This window comes from Hippocampus bargibanti, linkage group LG22 (genome assembly GCF_051943395.1).
Source record: "Hippocampus bargibanti isolate YZ-2025 linkage group LG22, ASM5194339v1, whole genome shotgun sequence".
Taxonomy (NCBI): domain Eukaryota; kingdom Metazoa; phylum Chordata; class Actinopteri; order Syngnathiformes; family Syngnathidae; genus Hippocampus; species Hippocampus bargibanti.
The window spans coordinates 5,138,035-5,158,810 of record NC_142755.1 but is presented as its reverse complement, the minus strand read 5'-3'; the positions used below and the strand labels follow the sequence as shown (position 1 = coordinate 5,158,810).

Genomic DNA, 20,776 nt, shown 5'->3' with positions numbered 1-20,776 from the left:
GAACCGAGTCACGTGACGCGTGACATCATCCCATTGCTCGTTTGTAACTGGGCAGACTTTCAGATGCCTTTAGGGACCAGTATTTTGCTGGGAAATTTAATGATTTGTTTACCAAATTACAGGACAGCACAAAAAAAAAATACTTCGACATCAAAAACGAAATATTTGACTAACAATGATCAAATAAAAAGAGTAAAAAATCGTCAATCATTATCTATGTTGTTCTGTGATTGAATTATTTATTTTTACGGAGAATTAAAGCAAACAATGGTGCCTACAGACAGGTACTGTATTTACAAGCTGTTGCAAAATTGTTTACTAGTATAGTCATGCCATTTAAAACTCCACGCTTGCACCAATTTCATATCAGTTTTATTTTTATTATATTAAATGTAGTACAGAGGAAAAAAATAGTAATGTAAACTTCAGCTAAGTTAAATAAGTGTTTTTCTTTTTGTTCTGGGCATCTCTGGATCCACAATGGATGCAGGATCCCTTTGGGAGTTCAGCACCGATGTTTGTGTCCGCGCAGGTTCAATCAAGCCGATCCAGGAATATTGTAACCAACTGGAGTACCTAGCTAGCAATGTAACAAACAACACCAATCGCACAGAACTGGTCAAATAAATTGACGAATTGCGCAAAAATCTGGAAATTTGTCCCTCTGTTACACACTGAACACAAAAAATGCACTCAGACCTCCAACAAATATACACAAATAAATCCCTAATGTGTTTTAATAGCTTCTTGAAGAGGCTAAAAAAGTAGCATGATTCATATAATGTATATATACAGTATATATAAATGCGTGTGTTATATTTCCCTGTACTGCTACTCTTGTAAATATAGAAATTTGCTATCACAAGCTGCTCTTTCATACATTTGCATGCAAAAATCAGGCATTTTTATTTTCCCACAAATAATGTATCATCTATCTATGAAGGCGACTTACAGAATAACAAAGAGAAAAATAAATGCTATGTCATTAGATAGCAAAAGAAATTAAAAATCACTGTTCATTTAACAGATTAATAGCTTTGCATTCTAAAACTAAACCGGCCGTTGTCAACATTACCAAACATTTTATGCTTGATGAGACGTTTCCGATGGAAAAGATGTGCCATGGGTGTATAAAATTTGGGGCATACTGTGCTTCATGTCACTGCTGTGTAGCTCACCCACAATAGTCTTAAAAAAACAAGATGGACGTCGGTGGTTCATTCGGAGGTGACATTGTCTTGAGAAGGAGAAGATGGCGGTGGCGGCGATGACGACGATGGCGGGTTGTTAGTGAACATCAACTTCCTGATAATGTCGGCGTAGAAAGGTCCATACACAGCCTTGTTGTAGTTGACCAGGGAGAGAAACTTAGCGGCCAGGGAGACCAACTCTGAGCGGATGGCGGTGAGGCCAGCGGGAGTTTGCGCCAATCTGGCTTGAGGTTTGGGATCGCAAAGGAGCGCCATGAAGTAGTGCTGAACGCGGTCCTCTGCGGACGGAGAGAACGCGTTAAGAGGTTTGGGAATTCCGGTTAGGTGACGAATCGGAAACGTACCGACGAGAGTGCGGATGGGGTTGTCCTTGTGGGCGATGCTGCAGATCTGGCCCGTCAGGGTTTCCTGTTGAGCGGAGCTTAGCGTGGAGTAGCCCCTCTCGGCTAGCGACTTGTTTAGCTCGCTGCAGATTTGAGAGCTGACGCTCAATAACACCTCCTCGAAGTTCATCGTCCTGAAAAAAAAAGCCCAAACGATGACAACAAGATCAAGATAAAAGAATATGCCAGCACTGTTTTTGATTGGGTGGAGTCTCGGTGCCATTTGACTGTCATCGCTAGATAGCTTGGTGCGATTTTGCTTTTTTGTGTGCCTGTAACAGGCAGCGTTTTCATAGCGGAACTATTGTATGCGTATGTGGAACTGTCGCGGCTTGGAATTGAAGCGGATTTACGTGGGACAGGAGATATGAGGCAATCTCTTATCATCAATGGATGCTACAGCTTCGTGTTTAGATTTCAACATTTAGCCTGTAGCAGACGTGCAAATTTCACCCTGATCCACTGGTGAAAAGGAAGCCCCTTTTTCATCTATAACTGCTTCATGCAACAAAGAGGGTGCATAAATTGCTTAAAATGGAAGACTGTCAGTGTCTTTGTGATGTCATATTATTTGTTATTTTGTTGTTGTTTTTTACTTCAAGATGGCGCAACCAGATTGGCTGCCTTTCCAGCAGCTCCTGTATTTTGTTTTTCTACTTCTTCCTTTCCTTTCCAAACTTCGCCGCTATGAAATGTCAATTTCTCCACTGCGTGACAAATGAAGGCTAATCCAATCCAAACAAAAGCGCCATTTTCTGTTAGGCCATCAATGGCATTTCACATTGTACGTTAGCATCAAGCTAGCAAGCGGTTTGGTGGAACAGTTAAAAATATATATTTGACTCTTTTATGTATCAGTTTACCAGTAAACTTATCTGGGACGTGAAGCAGCTCCTGTATTTTGTTTTTGATGCTTTGAAAAGTAAATGTGTCCACTGTGAGACAAATAAAGGCTCATTTAATCTAATCTAATCTAATCTAGTCTAGACCATTTGGCATTGTTGTACTCACGGGTTGTGCATGTGCTCGAGGAGCACGGCCGTCATCCTCTTGAGGCGTTCGGAGAGGGGCGCCAAACCCTGGATGGGCCCGCCGACTGTGCTGTGGACGATGAGCAGAACCTCATTGACCGCCTGCCAGCGCCTCAACTCCGCCTGCACTTCTTGCAAACGCCCCTCGTCCGTCATCCACGTCTGTAGACGTCACACAGAAAGGTTATTTTGCAACCATTTTGGCCTATTTTGAGTGACTGCTTAAAAGTATTTAGTCCATTGAGGACATTTACAAAAGTATTTCAAGCTCACTGACCTCCGGGAGAGGACCTTTCGTGGTGTCCCACAGGAGCATGTGCAGGAATGCCGCATTGAGGACTTGGAAGGGTCCGGGTAAACACGCCTGTCCTTTTCCCCGATTGCTCGGCATGGTGCTCAGTAGCGCCTCAAAAGTCATTTTGATCCAAGCGGTGGTGTTGTCCAACGCGCCTAAAAGAGACGCCGCCACACGGAAAACGTCAAACGCTGAAGATTATGTCTCGTGCTAGCTTGCGTTAGCGCTGCACTCACCGGGTGTCTTGTCCAGGATGCTCTGGAACGTCGCCCTTTCGTATTCCACGCTTTGCTTCTGCATGACAGGCCGCAGGTTGTCGATGGTGAGGTTTACATAGTCTGCCTTCATCAGGTCCAGGACGCGGAAGATCTCCCTAAGTGGAGGAAAAAAAAAAAACGCTCACGTCAGCATGAATTCGCCGGACATACACACCGGGGTTGTTTTTACCTGAAGAGCATCACAACGTTGCCCGTGTTCTCCCTCAGCTTCTTAATTTCCTCGTCGCGGACGGGCGCGCACAGTTTTCCCATAGCGCTGATCACGTACAAAGCTAGGCCAGCGATGTCCACGGCGTCGTTGTCCACCTGTTGCTTGATCAGGTCCATGTCCAGCACCTCCAGGATTTGCGTCCTCATCCGGTTGGCGCCGGGGTTGAGGAAGGACAGTAAAATCTAGACGGCAAAGGAAACACCTCGTATCAGCGACATGAACAAGATGATTTCTTTTATTTTTGTTTTTTAATACCTCTCGGATCTCCTCCAGGAGTTTAATGGCTTGCTGGTACTCGGGCGGGTCGTCGTTCAACTCAGACTCTAAAATGTCCCAGAATGCTTTGTGGACGTTGTCGCGAACGACCTTCCATAAACTAGAAAACACAGCAAAGTGAACATTACTCAACTTTGAACTTTATTGAATCAACTTTAAACTTTATTGAATCAACTTTGAACTTTATTGAATCAGCAGAAGGATTATTTTCTGTGACTGTGAAAAGTCCTTGAGAGTTTTGAAAGGCGCTTAGAAATTAAATGTATTATTATTATTATTACAGTAAATTTGAAAACTAGCATCATGATCAAAAGGGTGTGAAGTATCAGCGTGTTTAATAATAATATTTCATTGAAAAGTACCTTTCAAAACTCTCAAGGTCACTTTAGTCACAGGATAGGTTTTTCAGTGGGTGAGCGGTGGCAGCCACACGCGCCAGCGTTCACTTAACCCAGAAGTAACTCAAATAGATAGAAAGCTAGCTAGCTAATAGATGGCTAGCTAGCTAGCTAGATGGCAAATAGATAGCAAATAAATAAACAGAGGCAAATAAATAATTTAATGCGTGCTTGACAACACAGACAAAAGACGGCCCTTTTTTTATAATAAACATTCATAAAAACATTTATAAAAAAACAAAGCTGTTCTTGTACTTGAAAAAAAACGATGGATGTCAAAAGAATAAAGATGGCTGCCCTTGTCGTCTTTTTCCTTGTTGAATAGATAGAAAGCTGGCTGGCTAGCTAATAGATACCTAGCTAGCTAGCTACCCAGCTAGATAGCTTAAAACGTGACTGTAAAGTGTCCTTGAGAGTTTTGAAAGGCGCTTAGAAATTAAATGTATTATTATGATTATTATAATATAAAGATAGCAAATAGATAGCAAATAAATAAAAATAGAGGCAAACAAATCAATTAATGTGTGCTTGACAATGCGGACAAAAGACGCCTTTTTTTTATCATAAATATTCTATTCTTAAAAACATTTATTAAAAAAATCCTCAAACAAAACTGGTCTTGTAATTGTAAAATACCGAGCTAGATATCTAGCTAGCCAGCGAGATAGCTAATAGATAGCAAATAGATCGCAAATAAATAAAGAATACAGGCAAATAAATCAATTAATGTATGCTTGACAATGCGGACAAATAATAAACATTCATAAAAACATTTATTAAAAAATCCTAACAACAAAGCTCGTCTTGTACTTGTAAAGACCTGCTCGATGTCAAAAAAGAAAGATGGCCGCCATTGTCATCTTGAATTTGCGCATTCACCGAACCCGGAGGTAACTCAAATAGATCGAAAGCTAGCTAGCTAGCTAACCCAGCTCGATAGCTAGCTAGCCAGTATTTTTTTCCTTCTGGAATTTCTCTAGCCTAGTTTAAACACACAGAGGGGAAATTGGGATTTGGGTGTAACCCAAAACCGAGACGACGACTCTTACTTAGCACGTGATTCTATCGCGTGTGTGGCGTCAGGTGGCTACACAGGTTTGTCCAACATTCCGGGAAATAACTCATTGAATTTTTTTTCTTCGCGTTATTCTGCCTGTCACTGCATGTCGCTAGCAAAGAAATATGAATCGTGACGTGTTATGTGTCATAAATGCTTTTCAGACCACGAAAATGAAATAGGACATTGTAGTTGATAGTGCTAGTTGATTGCGCAACATTTGAACATTATTTTTCAGACTATTTTTGTAAAGTGAGCAAGGACCCCTAACTTGTTTCACGATGGGAGTACAAATATTTGCCGGGGTTATGACAGCTTTACATGCGCCATAATTACCTGTCCTCAGGCAGGGTGTGCGGCTCCAAATGGAAGTCGCGATTGACGACTATCTCGTGAAACAAGGTAAGGTTGGAAAGTTCTCTGGCGGAGTCCATCACCTCATCCAGGGTGAGTATTTTCGGAGGGCTTGCTGAAAAATAAAAATTGCACAATAAGGTGATACCTCGGCTTACGAACGCTTTAGCTCACAAACTTTTCACCTTATTAAATTCGCGAGCATATAGTCTTGGCTAACGAACTAGTTTTCGGCGGACGAACCAAACCACACGGCGCCACGGTGGCTGGCGGACTAATTTTCCACACCCCGTTTGGGTGCAGATGTGGTTTGCTATCAAGTGGAGTACTTTTCCTAATATGGGACGGAAAAGACTCCACCACAGGCGAGCGTTAAGACGAAGAGGACACAATAGAAAATTACGGTTGAGCAGAAGGAGCTCATCGAAAAACACGAACGAGGTGTGCGTGTGTGTGTGACTTAGCATCCCCGTACCAGTATGCTAAGTCGACCATTGCTACGTGTGGCTAAGGTTGTTTCTGTGTTGTCTTCGCAACGGTATCAGGGAATAAAAGATGTTGAAAAACTTCTGTTGATTTGGATTAACGAAAAGCAGCTAGCATGGGACGGTGTGACTGAGGGTATTATCGGAGAGAAAGCATGGCAACTTCACTCGGATATCATCGAGAGGCAACTACATCAGCGATCATCACAAAGGTAAATATAATGACTTTATTATACAGTACAGTTTATTTAATTACAATACAATAGCATATTTATTATACATAAAATAATGAATATTTTGTGTAGTTTTAAAGCTTATTTAGTAGAAAATTATGTTTTATGGTGACCTGGGAAGCATTATTACAAATTATTTGAATTTTTAATGGTTTCTTATGGGAAATAAATGTTCGGCAGACGAACTTTTCGCCTTACACACACTTTCTGGGAACCAATTAAGTTCGTAAGCCAAGATATCACTGTATTTCGTCTCAACTCCCACTTTCACACACTAAAAAGACAAAAAAAAAAAACAACGCACAAGAGGGTGAACAGTGCTTGCTGGAGCCATCGCTGGTGAAGCTCTCACGCGAGAAGTCGGTATCGCTGGCCGAGGCGGTGCTGTCGCAGCGCCCCGACGACGATTCGCCGTCGCTGCCTTGCTCGTCGCCGCTGGAGGTGGAGGACGGACGCTCGTTGTTCAAGGGCATTTTCAGGCTGCAAGGGAGACCATATAGTTTCATTACAAACATTAACTCGGGTTTGCGAACCCTCATTTTATTATTTCGCAATTAAATGTGCACCTAGATATCAGTAATATTTATTTTTTGTTTATTTTAGAGTGGCATTCACACATTTAGACAAGTGTCTAATATTATCTATGGCCCTGTGGAGTGCTAGTCTTGCTATCTGGAGCTAAAAATGAATTGCCCACTCCCACTTAGGTTTAAAGATAGCACTATAAAGGGGGGGGGGGGTGCTCATATGTGTGTATGTACACGTGCTGTGTAGCTCATTACATCATCCGCATGAGAAATTAGGTCACGTCAAAATGAAGCAGGATAATTTCCGCGGATTATCCAGAGACATATCCGGACAAGGGATTATTTCTAGCATCTGTGCTGCCATCACAAATCCAGTATCAAAATGGCAACATTTGTCCACTCTGGAGCACCATTGGAGTTGTGTTCATAAATGTTTACTTGCAGTCTTTGAGTATGTGCAAATTAATGCATTTTTGAACCGATTTTTAGAAGAATGTTTATAGAAAAATATAGCTTGTGTATTCTAAAATCAAGTTATGATTGTGGGCTGCAAAGGGTCGGAACAAAGAGGTCCAGATTGCTGCAGTACAACGTAAACAAAGCAGTTCACGAAAGAGGCGGGTCATAAAGAAATACACACTCTTCATTGGCTAGCGTCGCCTGTCAATCATTCATACATGGACACTCTTTGGTTCCGGGCACAACACATGGACCAAAAAAATATCCACACACTCGTGAGAACAAGGTACACGTGATCTGGAGTCATTCTCAAACAAGAACAAAAAAAACAGCGTTGGTATTTGCAAACAATAATTTAAACAAATTAACATGTATTCATAAAGCAATTTAGCATAGTTTTAGGGTTGTTTTTGACCGTTTTGATGTATTCACAATACAATTGTTTTTACATTAATGCGTCGTTTTTTTGTCTAGTAAAGACACATGATTTAGTAATTTTGATCGTCTTTGGTTTTTGAATGGCATATGAACAAGCTGCTACTATCTGGAAATTTCCACGGCAGTTCTCAGAAGTGAACAAGACTCGCATACGAGCGAGGCGATAAACGAATGCTTCGCAACCGGTTAAAAGGGATTAAAGTATATTAGAAATGTGTTCTTACCCTATTTTAGTCTCCTGAAATGGAGACTAGTTAAAAAATATTTGCTTTGTGAAGCGAAGATAGGTCCTTTCTTGTGTTGTAATCTTGACGGTTTAAAGGTCCAACACCTTCGACGAGCTTCAGGACACACGGGCGAAACCATTTGTGACACGCGGGGGTTGACATTTATGAGCAAGCGCAGAAAAAGAACGCCAGACTGTCATATATCCCATAGAACGTTAACAATATCAGAGCAGCGACAACAAACGCGGTAAATATAAAAGATGTACCACGCATTTTGACAGGAAGTCGAATAAATGCGTGATATAAATACTGTGTAGCCCCGGGTAAAATGGTACGGTCTTCTTGGCAACATGGAAGCTGTCTTTGTTGACGGATGTGACTTCACTAAGGAATAAAATGACAATTTTCGTCATTGAAGGAAACTTTATTAGACATTCACGTATTCTCCTTTTCGTATTTAAACGATTTAAGATTGGACGATTGTCATTATGTGACGTGTAAATTGCAATTGAGCGACTATTCATCACAAAATAACTACACACTGTACGATTGTATTCTTTCCTTTATAAGTACAGTAACCGCAACCACCGCAGATCATTATGAAATCACAAAAAACACACACATTCCAGCGGTATTGGATGTGTGGTTGGAATGACCAGAAACTTTCAGAGAGTGACTTCCGGTGGAAACACAAAATAACAACCGTGCACAGCAATTTAAAATCTACTAGTATCTGATGAGCTGGGTGGACATCGAAGGTCAGTGCAGTATAAACCACCAGAGAGAATCATGATTATTGCACAAATTTCATCACCTAAGGCCTCAAGCTCTCACATCCACCAAAAACCGCAAAGGACCTTTTCCACACCAGCCAATGAAAACAATTTGGAAAAGTGTTGAAATCGAAATATGTTTTTTACGATTTAAAAGTGACGATAGGAATGGTACACTACAATGTGTAAAATCTTTGCACGAAAGACAAAAAGCATAACGTTCATTGGTCACCTTGATGACAATTCAAACCCTGTAAGGCACAAGAGCCTACAATACAATTAGCATCTAGCTACCTCCTGTCATACTGCATTAAAAGGAAGGTAATGTGTGTGTGTATGTGTATTACGTTGCTGCTGCTGTAGATTTGTTACCATAGAGCCGGCCTGCAAAAAGGCCAAACTTCCCAGATGCTACACGTCGAGCTACCTCCCATCCTCAAAAGAGTTTGAATAAGGTAAATCCGATCCATTCAGTAACTGCACCCCAAAGAACATCAAGTAGAAAAGAGTAAGAAATCCACAGCTTTGTAGAAGACAGCATACAAGAAGTTACGCATTGTCCTTCAAATACAAACGGGGTGCAGAATGTAAGCGCGATCAAAAATAGAAACGATTAAAAGTGGGCTCTTAATTTCACATTCATCCAAAAAGATCTTTCAGGTCGCTGTTAGCTGACGTGCTGTGCTTCAGTCCGCTTTGGTTGGCGCCAGCGGTGGTTTGCGAGAAGTTCTGCGGGCTGAAAAAAGGATTCGCTTGCATCCCGAATCCCGCCGGCGGCGGCCCCGGTAAGGCGGGTTGAACGTTCTGAACCGGGGTAAATTGACCTAGCCATGGGGTGCCGCCTACAGGCGCCATTTGGTTCAAGGAGACTTTGGGCTTGTTTGATGTGAAAAGGTTGTCCAGCGCCGACATGTTCATCTGACTGTGATTCTGCGCCAAAGCGCCAAAGTTTGGGGTGCTGGCGGCGGAAGCCATGCCGCCGTAACCGGTGGAACCAGGAGGCCGCATGCTCATCCCCATGCCCGACGACGGAAAGCCCGTTGGCGGGTTGAAGCCGTTGGACACCGGGGCGCCCATGGTGGAGGCCGGGAAGGTGGACATGGCGGGGGAAGCCTGCGCCATGGCGGCTCGCGGTTTGTTGCTCATGGACATCCTGTTCAGGGATGTCATGTTGGTGAGGAGGCTGCTGGTTAGATCTTTTGTCTGCAGGAAATAAAAAAAACAACATAAGAATGAATGCAATATGTGCTCTTTCAAGATGCAACAATCGTCATGTGTCAATAGGAAAGTAGTACAATAATCGAATTGTCACAAAAAAAAAATACCTGTGAGTTAGCTGAGGTGGCCGGTTTGATACTCTGTGGCGCTAACGGCTGCTGACTCCTCAATTTAGCCGCCTGTTCTTGCTCTTTCGCCAGTCGCTGCTTCTCCTCCAGAGTCAGAGACATCTGAAGGCAGCGTCGGAAAAGGTGTTCATGATAAAAACTTTATTTAAAAAAATAATTACAGTAAAGTCTCGTTATATGGATAACGGTTATATCGATAGTACCGCTTATTACGATACTATTTCTATGAACGCAAGGAGAAAATTACATGCGTGCAGGATCGGATATATCGATAGTCCGGTTATATCGATATTTGTTCGGACTCCCGAGAATATCGATATAACGAGACTTTACTGTACATAAAAATTAAAAAAGTGGATTTCGTACTCTATTAGGCTGCGAGGCTGCCGCGGAGGATCCGTTCTCCTTCCCGTTCACCCCCGTGCTGCCAAAAATGTCATCAATCTGAAAGATAATATCATAATAATAAAATAATTCAACAAGTTTTCTCCCTGTTGACCGAAAATACAGCCGCTCCCCAACTTACGAACGAAATGGTCGCTTATAAGTTGAATTTGTTCGTAAGTTGCTTCAGTGCTATATTTAGTATGGAATGTATGTTTAAGACTTATATCAGTGATAGCAAATATCAAACATCTAGAAATATAATCAAGTCAAATACAAATGCTCCCCAACTTACGAACGAGATATGTTCTGAATGGTTGTCTGTAATGTGAATTTGTTCGTAAGTTGCTTCAGTGCTATATTTAGTATGGAATGTATGTTGAAGGCTTATATAAGTGATGGCAAATATCAAACATCTAGAAATATAATCAAGTGCAATAACAGACACTCCCCAACATAAGAACGAGATACATTCCGAATGGTCGTTCGTAAAGTGAATTCGTTTGTAAGTTGCTTCAGAGATATATTTAGTATAGAATGCATGTTTAAGGCTTATATAGGTGATGGCAACTATCAAACATCTAGAAATAGTATAATCAAGTGCCAATACAGACGCTCCCCAACTTACAAACCAGATACGTTCCGAACGGTCGTTCGTAAAGTGAATTTGTTCGTAAGTTGCTTCAGTGCTATATTTTGCATGGAATGTATGTTTAAGGCTTATGTAAGTATGTTTAAGGCTTGTATAACTAACCTGTATTGATTTATAATTAAAAATAAACATTTAATAAAATATATGCTCTATAAAGATATGTACAATTGGAGAGAATACAACATATGTTACTACAAAAATGTTCGTATGTACAGTTGTTCATAGCTCGAATGTTCATAAGTAAGGAGAGCGTCTGTACCCTCACCTGGTGCGATGACGACAGGTTCTTGCCGTCCTCCGATGGCTTTTCTGTGCCGGAGATGTTCAAACTCCTGACGGGGGACGACGTTAAGATACTTTAGAACAAGAACGAAGTTTTAGGGTCATCTGTGTTTTCATATTGAAATCACCTCTGTTGTTCCTGCATAATGTGAAGCTGCTCCAACTTGGTTTTGTGCTCGGCCTCCATGCGACTTAGCATCTCTCGGATGACCACCATGAACGAGTTGAACTGCAACGGAAATATTCTTGGATGTTTTAGTTCATTTCAGAGGAATTCATAGTCAAATAAAGTTGGATCAAATAGTGAAAATGTATAACAGATAAAAGTCGACCAAAACATTGCAAAGCCTCTCAGTGCTATAGCAACCATGCTAGGAGCTAATTGCTAACCAGCAGCTCCTCAATACTATTTTAATCTCACTAACAATGATTTAATGTTTATTTTTCATGTAATTTAAAACCTTTCTTTTTGCAAAACACTTTTATTGACATGCACAAATTACAAACTACGCTGACACCTAAAAAGTACCTGATTGAGATTAAGGTTGCCGTCGATGCTAAGTGACACCAAGTGAGGCAAGGTCTTGGTCGCCAGGTTCTCCTTGGGGATCCCCAGCTTCTTGTGACTAAAGGTGCACTTGTAGATCCCTAAAAAGATGACATAAAATAAAAATCAAAAATAAATAAAAAGGATAGCTAGCTAGCTAGCTATTAGATAGCCAATAGATAGCCAGCTAGCTAGCTATCTAATAGATAGCCAGCCAGCTGGATATATAACTTACAGATAGTCAGCCAGGTAGCTAGATAGCTAACAGATAGCCAGCTAACCACCTAGCTAGCTAATAGTTAGCCAGCTGGATAGATAGCTAACAGATAGCCAGCCAGCCAGCCAGCTAGATAGCCAATAGACAGCTAATAGATAGCCAGCTAACTAGCTAGCTAATAGATATCCAATAGATAGCTAGCTAGATAGAAATACAATTTATATTATATATAAATATAAATAAATCAGGAAAACGAGGATGAGAAGCTCACCCAGAATTCCCATTAGCACCGCCGGTTCCCTAGAAGGGATCTGCTGCAGGAACGGCAGGATCTCATCAATAACAAACCACTTGTCCATGTATTCCAGGATCTTCCCGAGACACACCAGCGAGTTGACGCGGACCTGCGTGACCACAGGAAATGAATCATCACCATGACCTGATACGTGAAATGTATTCAAAGATGGCGAAAAAGACTCACGGCGAGCGAGGATGTCTGCAGGCAGGCGGATTTGATGCGAGGGATGAGGGAGTTCTTGATGGAAGGGTAGTCGATGAGGTTGGTGAACGTCGGGATGATGTTGAGGCACAGTTCCTGTAAGGCGTGGCAAAACTTGTAGCGTACCGAACTTGGACGTCAGTTTTTAAAAGTTGCGTAATCGGATATACAGTAATCCCTCGTTTATCACTGTTAATGCGGACCGGGACCACCTGCTATTAGCTATCTATTAGCTAGCTAGTTGAATGTGCTAAGTAGTATAATGTCAAGCGAGCTGACTATTAGCTATATAGCTATCTAGTTAGCTAGCCATCTATTAGCTTTGTCCTTGAACGTTTTGAATGGTGCTTATAAATACAATGTATTATTATTAGTATAGTTGAATGTGCTAAGTAGTATAATGTAAAGCTAGCTAGCTATTAACTATGTCCTCGAGAGTTTTGAAAGGCGCTTATGAATACAATATATTAATATTAGTAGTAGTAGCTATCTATTAGCTAGCGAGCTAGCTTTCTATATTTGAGTCACTTCCGGGTTGAGTGAACGCTGGCGTGTGTGGCTACCGCTGCTCACCCACAGAAAAACTGATCCTGTGACTGTAAAGTGACCTCGAGAGTTTTGAAAGGCGCTTACAAATGAAATGTATTATTATTATTATTATTATTATTATTATTATTATTATTATTATTATTATTATTATTATTATGTATAGTAAGCTAAGTGATGAAAATTTTATTTACATTCATCGTCGACTCACTGTCAGGAGTGGCCAAATGAAAATTTTGGCTACCGACCTCAGTTATATGCATTTGCAGCACAGTAAAGAGTGAACACTTGCGCGAATGGCTGCCGCTGCTCACCCGCACCAAAAAAAAAATCCAGTGACTGTAAAATGTCCTTGAGAGTTTTGAAAGGTATTTAGAAATTAAATTTCTTCTTCTTCTTCTTATTATTATTATTATTATTATTATTATTATATAATGCCTCAAAATGGATGAATAAATTCAAAAAATAACAACAGTAAATGTAATGAATGCTTTAGCTTGTCTCTATGACCAGCTGTTTTTTTTACAGTAACATACTGTTGTGATTTTCGCTGCCATTTGCAGCCTTATTTATTCTTTTGTTTAGGTTAAAAAAAATCTGTGATGCATCACGGAATGCGATAATCGAACCACAAAGTAGGAAGGGATTACTGTATGTCTAAATTCAGATGAAAAGATATGGAGCTTCCTCGCCTGTCAAAAAAAGAAGGAAATTCTAAGCCCTTTTTGGCTACGTTGCCAAACAAATAAAAATGGCCACCTGGATCTGCACAGACGGGGCTTCCAAAGCTCTGTAAACCATCGGCAGAACGCTGTTTTTGATGTCGTCCGGTGGCGTTTTAGTCAAGAGAAGGTCCATTTTTTGCAGGAAGATCAGCAGAATCTGGACGGGGACACAAACAGGGTTAAGAATATCACTTCGGGGCCAAAGGGGGTGCAACACAGGATGAAAACCTACCATGTTACTCGCCTTTTAAGAAGCATGGGAGGAATTAGAAAGACACGTCTGATAAAGTGCCAAGAGCAGGCGTATTTTTATATATATATATATATATATATTTTTTTTTTTTTGGGGGGGGGGGTAATTTTGGGGTCTAACCTGGATGGGCTCCTGCTGCTTGAAAACGGGCGTGAGGTCGGGCAGGATGAGGCGCACGTACTCATCCTTGGTGCACTCCTCGGCGATGAGCAGAACGTTGGGCAGCACGAAGGGAACCATGTCCGGGTTGACGAACTCCGAGGTGAGCGCCGGGAGGATGCGGTAGACCACCACTCTCTTTAATAAAAAAATGAATAATAATAATAATAATAATACAAATACTACAAATAATGACAATACTGCCAATACTACAAACACTACAAATAATGCCAAGACTACAAATACTAAAAACAATGCAATTAGCTAGCTAGCTTGCTATCTATTTGAGTGACTTCCGGGTTGAGTGAATGCTGGCGCGTGTGGTTGCCGCTGCTCACCCACAGGAAAAAAACTTATCCTGCGACTGTAAAGTGACCTTGAGAGTTTTGAAAGGCGCTATAAATTAAATGTATTATTATTATTATTATAAATACTACAAATATTACAAATACAGTAAAATCTCGTTATATCGATATCGGTTATATCGATAGTACCGCTTATTACGATACTATTTCTATGAACGCAAGGAGAAAATTACATGCGCGCAGGGTCGGATATATCGATAGTCCCGGTTATATCGATATTTTTCAGACTCCCGAGAATATCGATACAACGAGACTTTACTGTACTACAGATACTGCCGATACTGCCAATACTACAAATACGTACTGCCAATACTACAAACACTACAAATACTGCCAATACTAAAAATACTGCCAATACTACCAATACTGCCAATATTACAAATATTACAAATACTTTCCATCCTGCCAATACTACAAATACTGCCAATACTACCAATACTATCAATATTACAAATACTTTCCATACTGCCAATAATGCCAATACTGCCAATACTACAAATACTGCCGATGCTGTGGATGCTGCAATGCTACTGCAAATACAAATACTACAAATAATGCCGATACTGCCAATAACTACAAATAATGCTAATACTACCAATACTCATACTACTAATACTACTAATACAGTACTAATGCTACTAGTACTAATACGACTAATACTAATACGACTAATACTAATACTAATACTAATACTAATACAACTACTACTATACTACTACTAATACTAATACTAATACAGTAAAGTACTATATACTAATACTAAAAAATACTATATACTAATATCTAATATACTAATACTAAAATAGTATCGATAATACTATCGACATATCCGATATCGATATAACGAGACTTTAATACTGATACTAGGACTACTAATACTAATACATGTAATTTTTAAGCGCCTTCACGAACAAAGCAAAAAATGGGTATTTCATATTTTAGTTTTTGATTTGAAGACTTGGGATTCATTTGTGATCACCTTGGGGAGTTTCGGGAGGACTTTAGGGAGGCCCTTGTAGAACTGGGACTTCTGGAGATTATCCCGTTGGAAGAGCGAGTCAAAGTACTGCAGCGTCATGGCGCCCACATCATCGAAAAATGGAATCTGGTATTTTTTTCCCAAACAGCAGAAATCAATCAGACATGCGGAAAGATGAGGATAAAGCGAAATCACGTGGCGGCGCCGACCTTGGTCATCTGGTCTGCGTCGGGTCGTACGTTGGGCGTGACGCTAAGCAGCATTTTCACATGGTCGCGCACCTCCTCCGGGAGTTTGTTCAAGAGCGCCGGACTGATGTTGGTGAGCTGTAACGAACCAAAAAATGTCCGTCAGGGAATGCCGAGAGTGCGTCGGGGGTATCGGCGCTAACCTGGTCTAGTTGGCGACTGAAGCTCTTGAAAATGTCATGCTTGTTGACGGCGAAGACGGGCTTGCCCTCGTTGAAGACGGCGTGCGTCACTACGCCCAGCGAGTACATGTCGGAGGCCGTGTCGCAGCTGACGGACAGGATGTACTCGGGCGCGAGGTACTCGGGGTTGGGCAAGCACAACGGCGGCCGGTTGGGTTCCCATTCTTTACACAAATATTTGGGCTGTGGGGTGAAACAGACAAAATGGCTACTTCACTTGGCGAATTCCCACAAAATACTGTCAATACAGATCACATTTCACTCACGTCGGTATCTGACGGGTTGCTGGATGAAATACTGAAATCAAAACCCATAATCTTCCATGATCCACTTTTATTAAGAATAATATTCTCTGGACACAAATTGCCGTGGACCATCTTGACTCCGCTGTGCAAGAAGGACAAACCCTCCGAGATCTAAAATGGAGAACAAAATGGCTGACATTGAATCCGATTAGAATTCGGGGTTCGTTCATGTTACCTGTAGCAGGCCGTATTTGGTTTCGACGTCGTAAAGTTTGTACTCCTTGATGTCGTTGGGCACGGGGCTGGGCAGGTTGTCCCAGTGACCGAGTACGTTGGACAAACTGGCGAAGACTGGCTCGGTGCAGAAGGCCAGACAGTCTCTAATAATCATAATAATAAGTTTTTATCTATGGGTTTATCCAGTTTATGCTGAAAAATAGTTTAAAAACATGTTTGAAAAAAGTTGTTTTCTAGACGTGGAACAGATTATTATTTTTTACATTGATTATAATAGAAAGTGCTGTTTTGGTTTTCGAACAAACCTGTTTTTCAAACAGGTTTGTGGAACGGATTTTGGTCAACAACCAAAGTATCACTAGTACAATATGAATTTAAAAAATAAAATGTTCCAAGGTTAATGTTAAAATAGGTGAAAATAAAACATATCACAGTTGTTTTAATAGTATTTTCCAAATAACCTGCTTTATGATTACGCGATTATCCAGTTTATGCTGGAAACTAGTTAAAACATGCTTTTAAAAAGTTGCTTTCTATACTTTGGATGGATTATTTTTTTTACATTGATTATAACTGAAAGTGCTGTTTTGGTTTTCGAACAAATCGGTTTTCAAACAGGTTTGTGGAACGGATTTTGGTCAAAAACCAAAGTATCACTAGTACAATATGAACTTAAAAAAACACAATGTTCCAATGTTAAAATAGGTGAAAATAAAACATATCACACTTGTTTTGATAGTATTTTCCAAATGACGTGCTCTATTATTACGTGTTCATCCAGTTTACGCTGTAAAATCGTTAAAAAATGCTTTAATAACGTTGTTTTCTAGACTTGGAACAGATTATTTTTTTTTACATTGATTATAATAGAAAGTGCTGTTTTGGTTTTCGAACAAATCGGTTTTCAAACAGGTTTGTGGAACGGATTTTGGTCAAAAACCAAAGTATCACTAGTACAATATGAACTTAAAAAAACACAATGTTCCAATGTTAAAATAGGTGAAAATAAAACATATCACACTTGTTTTGATAGTATTTTCCAAATGACGTGCTCTATTATTACGTGTTCATCCAGTTTACGCTGTAAAATCGTTAAAAAGTGCTTTAATAACGTTGTTTTCTAGACTTGGAACAGATTATTTTTTTACATTGATTATAATAGAAAGTGCTGTTTTGGTTTTCGAACAAATCGGTTTTCAAACAGGTTTGTGGAACGGATTTTGGTCAAAAACCAAAGTATCACTAGTACAATATGAACTTAAAAAAACACAATGTTCCAATGTTAAAATAAGTGAAAATAAAACATATCACAGTTGTTTTTATAGTATTTTCCAAATGACGTGCTCTATTATTACTTGTTCATCCAGTTTACGCTGTAAAATCGTTAAAAAATGCTTTAAAAAAAAGTTATTTTCTCGACTTGGAACGGATATTTTTTTTTTACATTGATTATAATAGAAAGTGCTGTTTTGGTTTTTGAAGACAATCGGTTTTCAAACAGGTTTCTGGAACAGATTATGGTCGAAAACCAACGTACAATGTAAACGTAAAAAAACCAACCAATCAACTTTTGTTACCGTGACTCCTCCAGAGGGTGCTGAACTGTCAAAAGACGGGGGTGTCGCAGTCGTGTCAGCTGTTGCACCCCTTTCTTTAGTGAGTCCACGATTTGGTCCTTGTCAAACTTCTGGTACTTGTCAATCATCTTCTTGTCAAAAACAAACACGGCCACTTCCTGGGAATGATACAATCAATACAAGACATCCTCGTGAGCATTGCTGCCACTACAAAGGGGACGCGATCATACGACATACTTGTTTGGTGGATTTCTTGGTGCCGTTGTAGATCCTCCAGCACATACCAGGACCACCGCTGGCGATGTGACGACCCACCTCGAACTCTCGCGTGACGGGGTTGCCCATGACGGCGCTGGTGACGTCCGCCGTCACTTTGGTGACCGTGCTTTTCAGTTTGTTCAGCATGGACTCCATGTTGATGCCGTAGCGGGTAGCTGCGAGGGAGCACGGTGCAAGTTCGGATCTCATGTTAGGTAAATAAAGTGTTCATTCTTTTTTAGGTTAATCATCATTTAAAGGACAACCGACGTCACTTTTTTGTTTCCTAACTCACATCAGAAAAACGTTTTATAGCATCTAAAATACCCAAAACACGCAGTATATTTTTAGTCAAATGCAAAACACCAATAAAAATGATTTAAAGTGTCTAATAAGTACTTTAATTTGAAACCGGAAGTGGCCAGTTTCAAAAGGCCCCGCCCCCTTGTTCGTGACGTCACGCCAAGGCGTCTTGCCTTGCTGGAGAATCAAAACAATGGCTTCACATTCGGAGAATATGCTTTCTTGTTACTCATCCAGTTATGAATATGATTCAAATAGTTCTGAAGAGGAAAGCATACATGTTTGCAATCGATTAAAGAATTTATTCCGTGTCATTTTGAGGCATCGGGGTGGGAAATGTCGCACCCAAAAAAAGGCAGAAAATGGCAACAAAGGTGTAATTAATCAGCCCGTTTCCACAGGCTGATTAATTCCTTACATGGAGCTTGGTCACCCTCTTCTGCCTCTTTTTGGTGCAACACGACGTTTTTAGACCAAACAATACAGCAAAATGCATTGACGTGATGGAAGGACTGCTACAATGTGTCCTTTTTTCAGTCAGGGGCGTTCCTTCAGTGGCGTAGGGTGAGGACTCGTCACCAACTCAAAAACAAGACTTCCGGAATATTCAGCGCGAGTCTTAAAACGTAAAGTATAGCTATATGCGGTGGAATCTTTGTAAAATACGCTCAGTAGAAGTCATGTGAAGCCATTTTAAAAATTATAGACACAACTTGTCCGGAGACGTCGGTTGTCCTTTAAAGAATTGTCCATGAGCCACGTCTCGCTAAATAAGGGTTTAAACATGCTTGATGGGGAAGTTGAAGCCAGGTTATGCAACGGGAAGTCTGATAAAACATCACATCTGAAGAAATGGTGATGTGAATAAGCAGCATTTGAGCTAAATTGAGCAGTGTTGTGATGAAGGCACAAAAAAAAAACAGAGTTTGTACATTGTTCTCCTTGCTAATTCTGAGAAATCTAACCATGGATGGATTTGAATGCATGACATTTTTTCAGTGTTCCTTCATTAATTATGATTACATTTTCCAGGCTCGTGGCAAACAAGTGAGGATTTTAATTCACAATCCGTTCATTATTTAAGCCCAGTATTCAGCAACAGTTATTTCCACTTTACTACTCTGTTTGTTTGGAATGTCTGTATGAATATGATTGAACAACCAAATGTAATACATTTTTAAAACCACAATCACAACAATGGCATGGTTGATGACGAGCCCGTCAGATATCCAGCTAGCATACAGCGATAACGCCATTTATGAAATAATGGCAGCTCGCTAACATTTCAACACACTGTGACGTTAACGATCAATACTTTAAGTGCTAATATTTAACATTCGATGCGTGATTCACCGCGGCAGTCGTGATGCGAAGCTAACTAGCCGATAATGGACAGCAAACACCGTCGTAGTAACAATCAAGAATCGAAAACTATCATTCGGTCACATGGCGGTAACTTACACGAATATTGTATAAAATGTCTCCCGGTGACTCTTTTGGAAAAGTTCCACTCCTCGAGGAGCGTTGTCACTGGCGTGCGTGTCCCACAGCACTCATGATTTCACATAGGCTCCAGTATTAGTTAGCATGCTAGGCTAGGACGCCTGACAGTGCTACTTCCGGGTTGACGCTCCTAAACGACGTCATAGTTCATAGTTGGATCACTATTTTGCAATCCCAAATACCGTGCCGCTCAATGCGGTCACTTTTTCGCAATCACATATATAATTAAACGCGAATTTACAACGTTGAAACTTAATAAGTAATGGTAGGTGAAGAAAATATCAACGGTTACTGTTCAAACATTTCATAAAAGATAATCATTAAAATAATTAGTTTCGATGATCGACGATATATATAATCCCAGCGACGATCATTTATTTTACACCAAATTACAAATAATGTAAAGCATAACCAAGAAAGCAACAACAGATACAAATAACAATTAAAACAAAATACAAATAAGCATCTTATTTTCGATGCCTAGCCAACAAACAAGAATCGGAATCAGAAAACCTTTATTTGTCCCACAATGGGGACATTTGCAGGAAACAGCAGCAATTTGAAATGGTATGGGGGGGTGAAAGGATAGAAAACTGGATATTCTAAGCATAGCAAAATAAAAATGTCAACTGT

The 20,776-nt window shown here is 40.4% G+C and overlaps 2 protein-coding genes across 2 annotated transcripts; both read right to left on the bottom strand.

Moving 5' to 3' along the window:
• Nucleotides 1-350: 350 nt before the first annotated feature.
• Nucleotides 351-7,983, bottom strand: tcp11l2 (t-complex 11, testis-specific-like 2). Its single transcript, XM_088989312.1, has 10 exons — nt 7,861-7,983; nt 6,517-6,692; nt 5,477-5,609; nt 3,665-3,785; nt 3,368-3,591; nt 3,157-3,293; nt 2,903-3,075; nt 2,606-2,787; nt 1,556-1,728; nt 351-1,489 (listed from the first exon to the last, which is right to left on the bottom strand). The coding sequence occupies exons 2-10, from the start codon at nt 6,683-6,685 to the stop codon at nt 1,218-1,220; spliced, it is 1,584 nt and encodes a 527-aa protein (XP_088845438.1). The 5' UTR covers nt 6,686-6,692; nt 7,861-7,983; the 3' UTR covers nt 351-1,217.
• A 283-nt stretch (nt 7,984-8,266) lies between these two features.
• Nucleotides 8,267-20,261, bottom strand: scyl2 (SCY1 like pseudokinase 2). The gene is made up of 18 exons (XM_088989241.1): nt 20,102-20,261; nt 18,317-18,513; nt 18,080-18,237; nt 16,501-16,645; nt 16,287-16,436; nt 15,982-16,203; nt 15,800-15,916; nt 15,591-15,716; nt 14,208-14,384; nt 13,869-13,991; nt 12,546-12,659; nt 12,336-12,468; nt 11,830-11,948; nt 11,429-11,529; nt 11,284-11,350; nt 10,349-10,426; nt 9,962-10,084; nt 8,267-9,839 (listed from the first exon to the last, which is right to left on the bottom strand). The coding sequence occupies exons 2-18, from the start codon at nt 18,491-18,493 to the stop codon at nt 9,276-9,278; spliced, it is 2,694 nt and encodes an 897-aa protein (XP_088845367.1). The 5' UTR covers nt 18,494-18,513; nt 20,102-20,261; the 3' UTR covers nt 8,267-9,275.
• Between the last annotated feature and the right edge of the window lie 515 nt (nt 20,262-20,776).

Bases quoted from the DNA above. Each gene is read 5' to 3' on its own strand.
- tcp11l2 (XM_088989312.1), bottom strand. From the start codon at position 6,685: ATGCCCTTGAACAACGAGCGTCCGTCCTCCACCTCCAGCGGCGACGAG. The intron at 3,786-5,476 runs GTAATTATGGCG...TGTGTTTTCTAG, and splicing joins CACACCCTGCCTGAGGACAG to TTTATGGAAGGTCGTTCGCG. The intron at 2,788-2,902 runs GTCAGTGAGCTT...TGACGTCTACAG, and splicing joins CGAAAGGTCCTCTCCCGGAG to ACGTGGATGACGGACGAGGG.
- scyl2 (XM_088989241.1), bottom strand. From the start codon at position 18,493: ATGGAGTCCATGCTGAACAAACTGAAAAGCACGGTCACCAAAGTGACG. The intron at 12,660-13,868 runs GTGGCCATTTTT...CACGCCTTACAG, and splicing joins CCCCGTCTGTGCAGATCCAG to GAACTGTGCCTCAACATCAT. The intron at 10,085-10,348 runs GTACGAAATCCA...CGCTGCCTTCAG, and splicing joins CAGCCTCGCAGCCTAATAGA to ATGTCTCTGACTCTGGAGGA.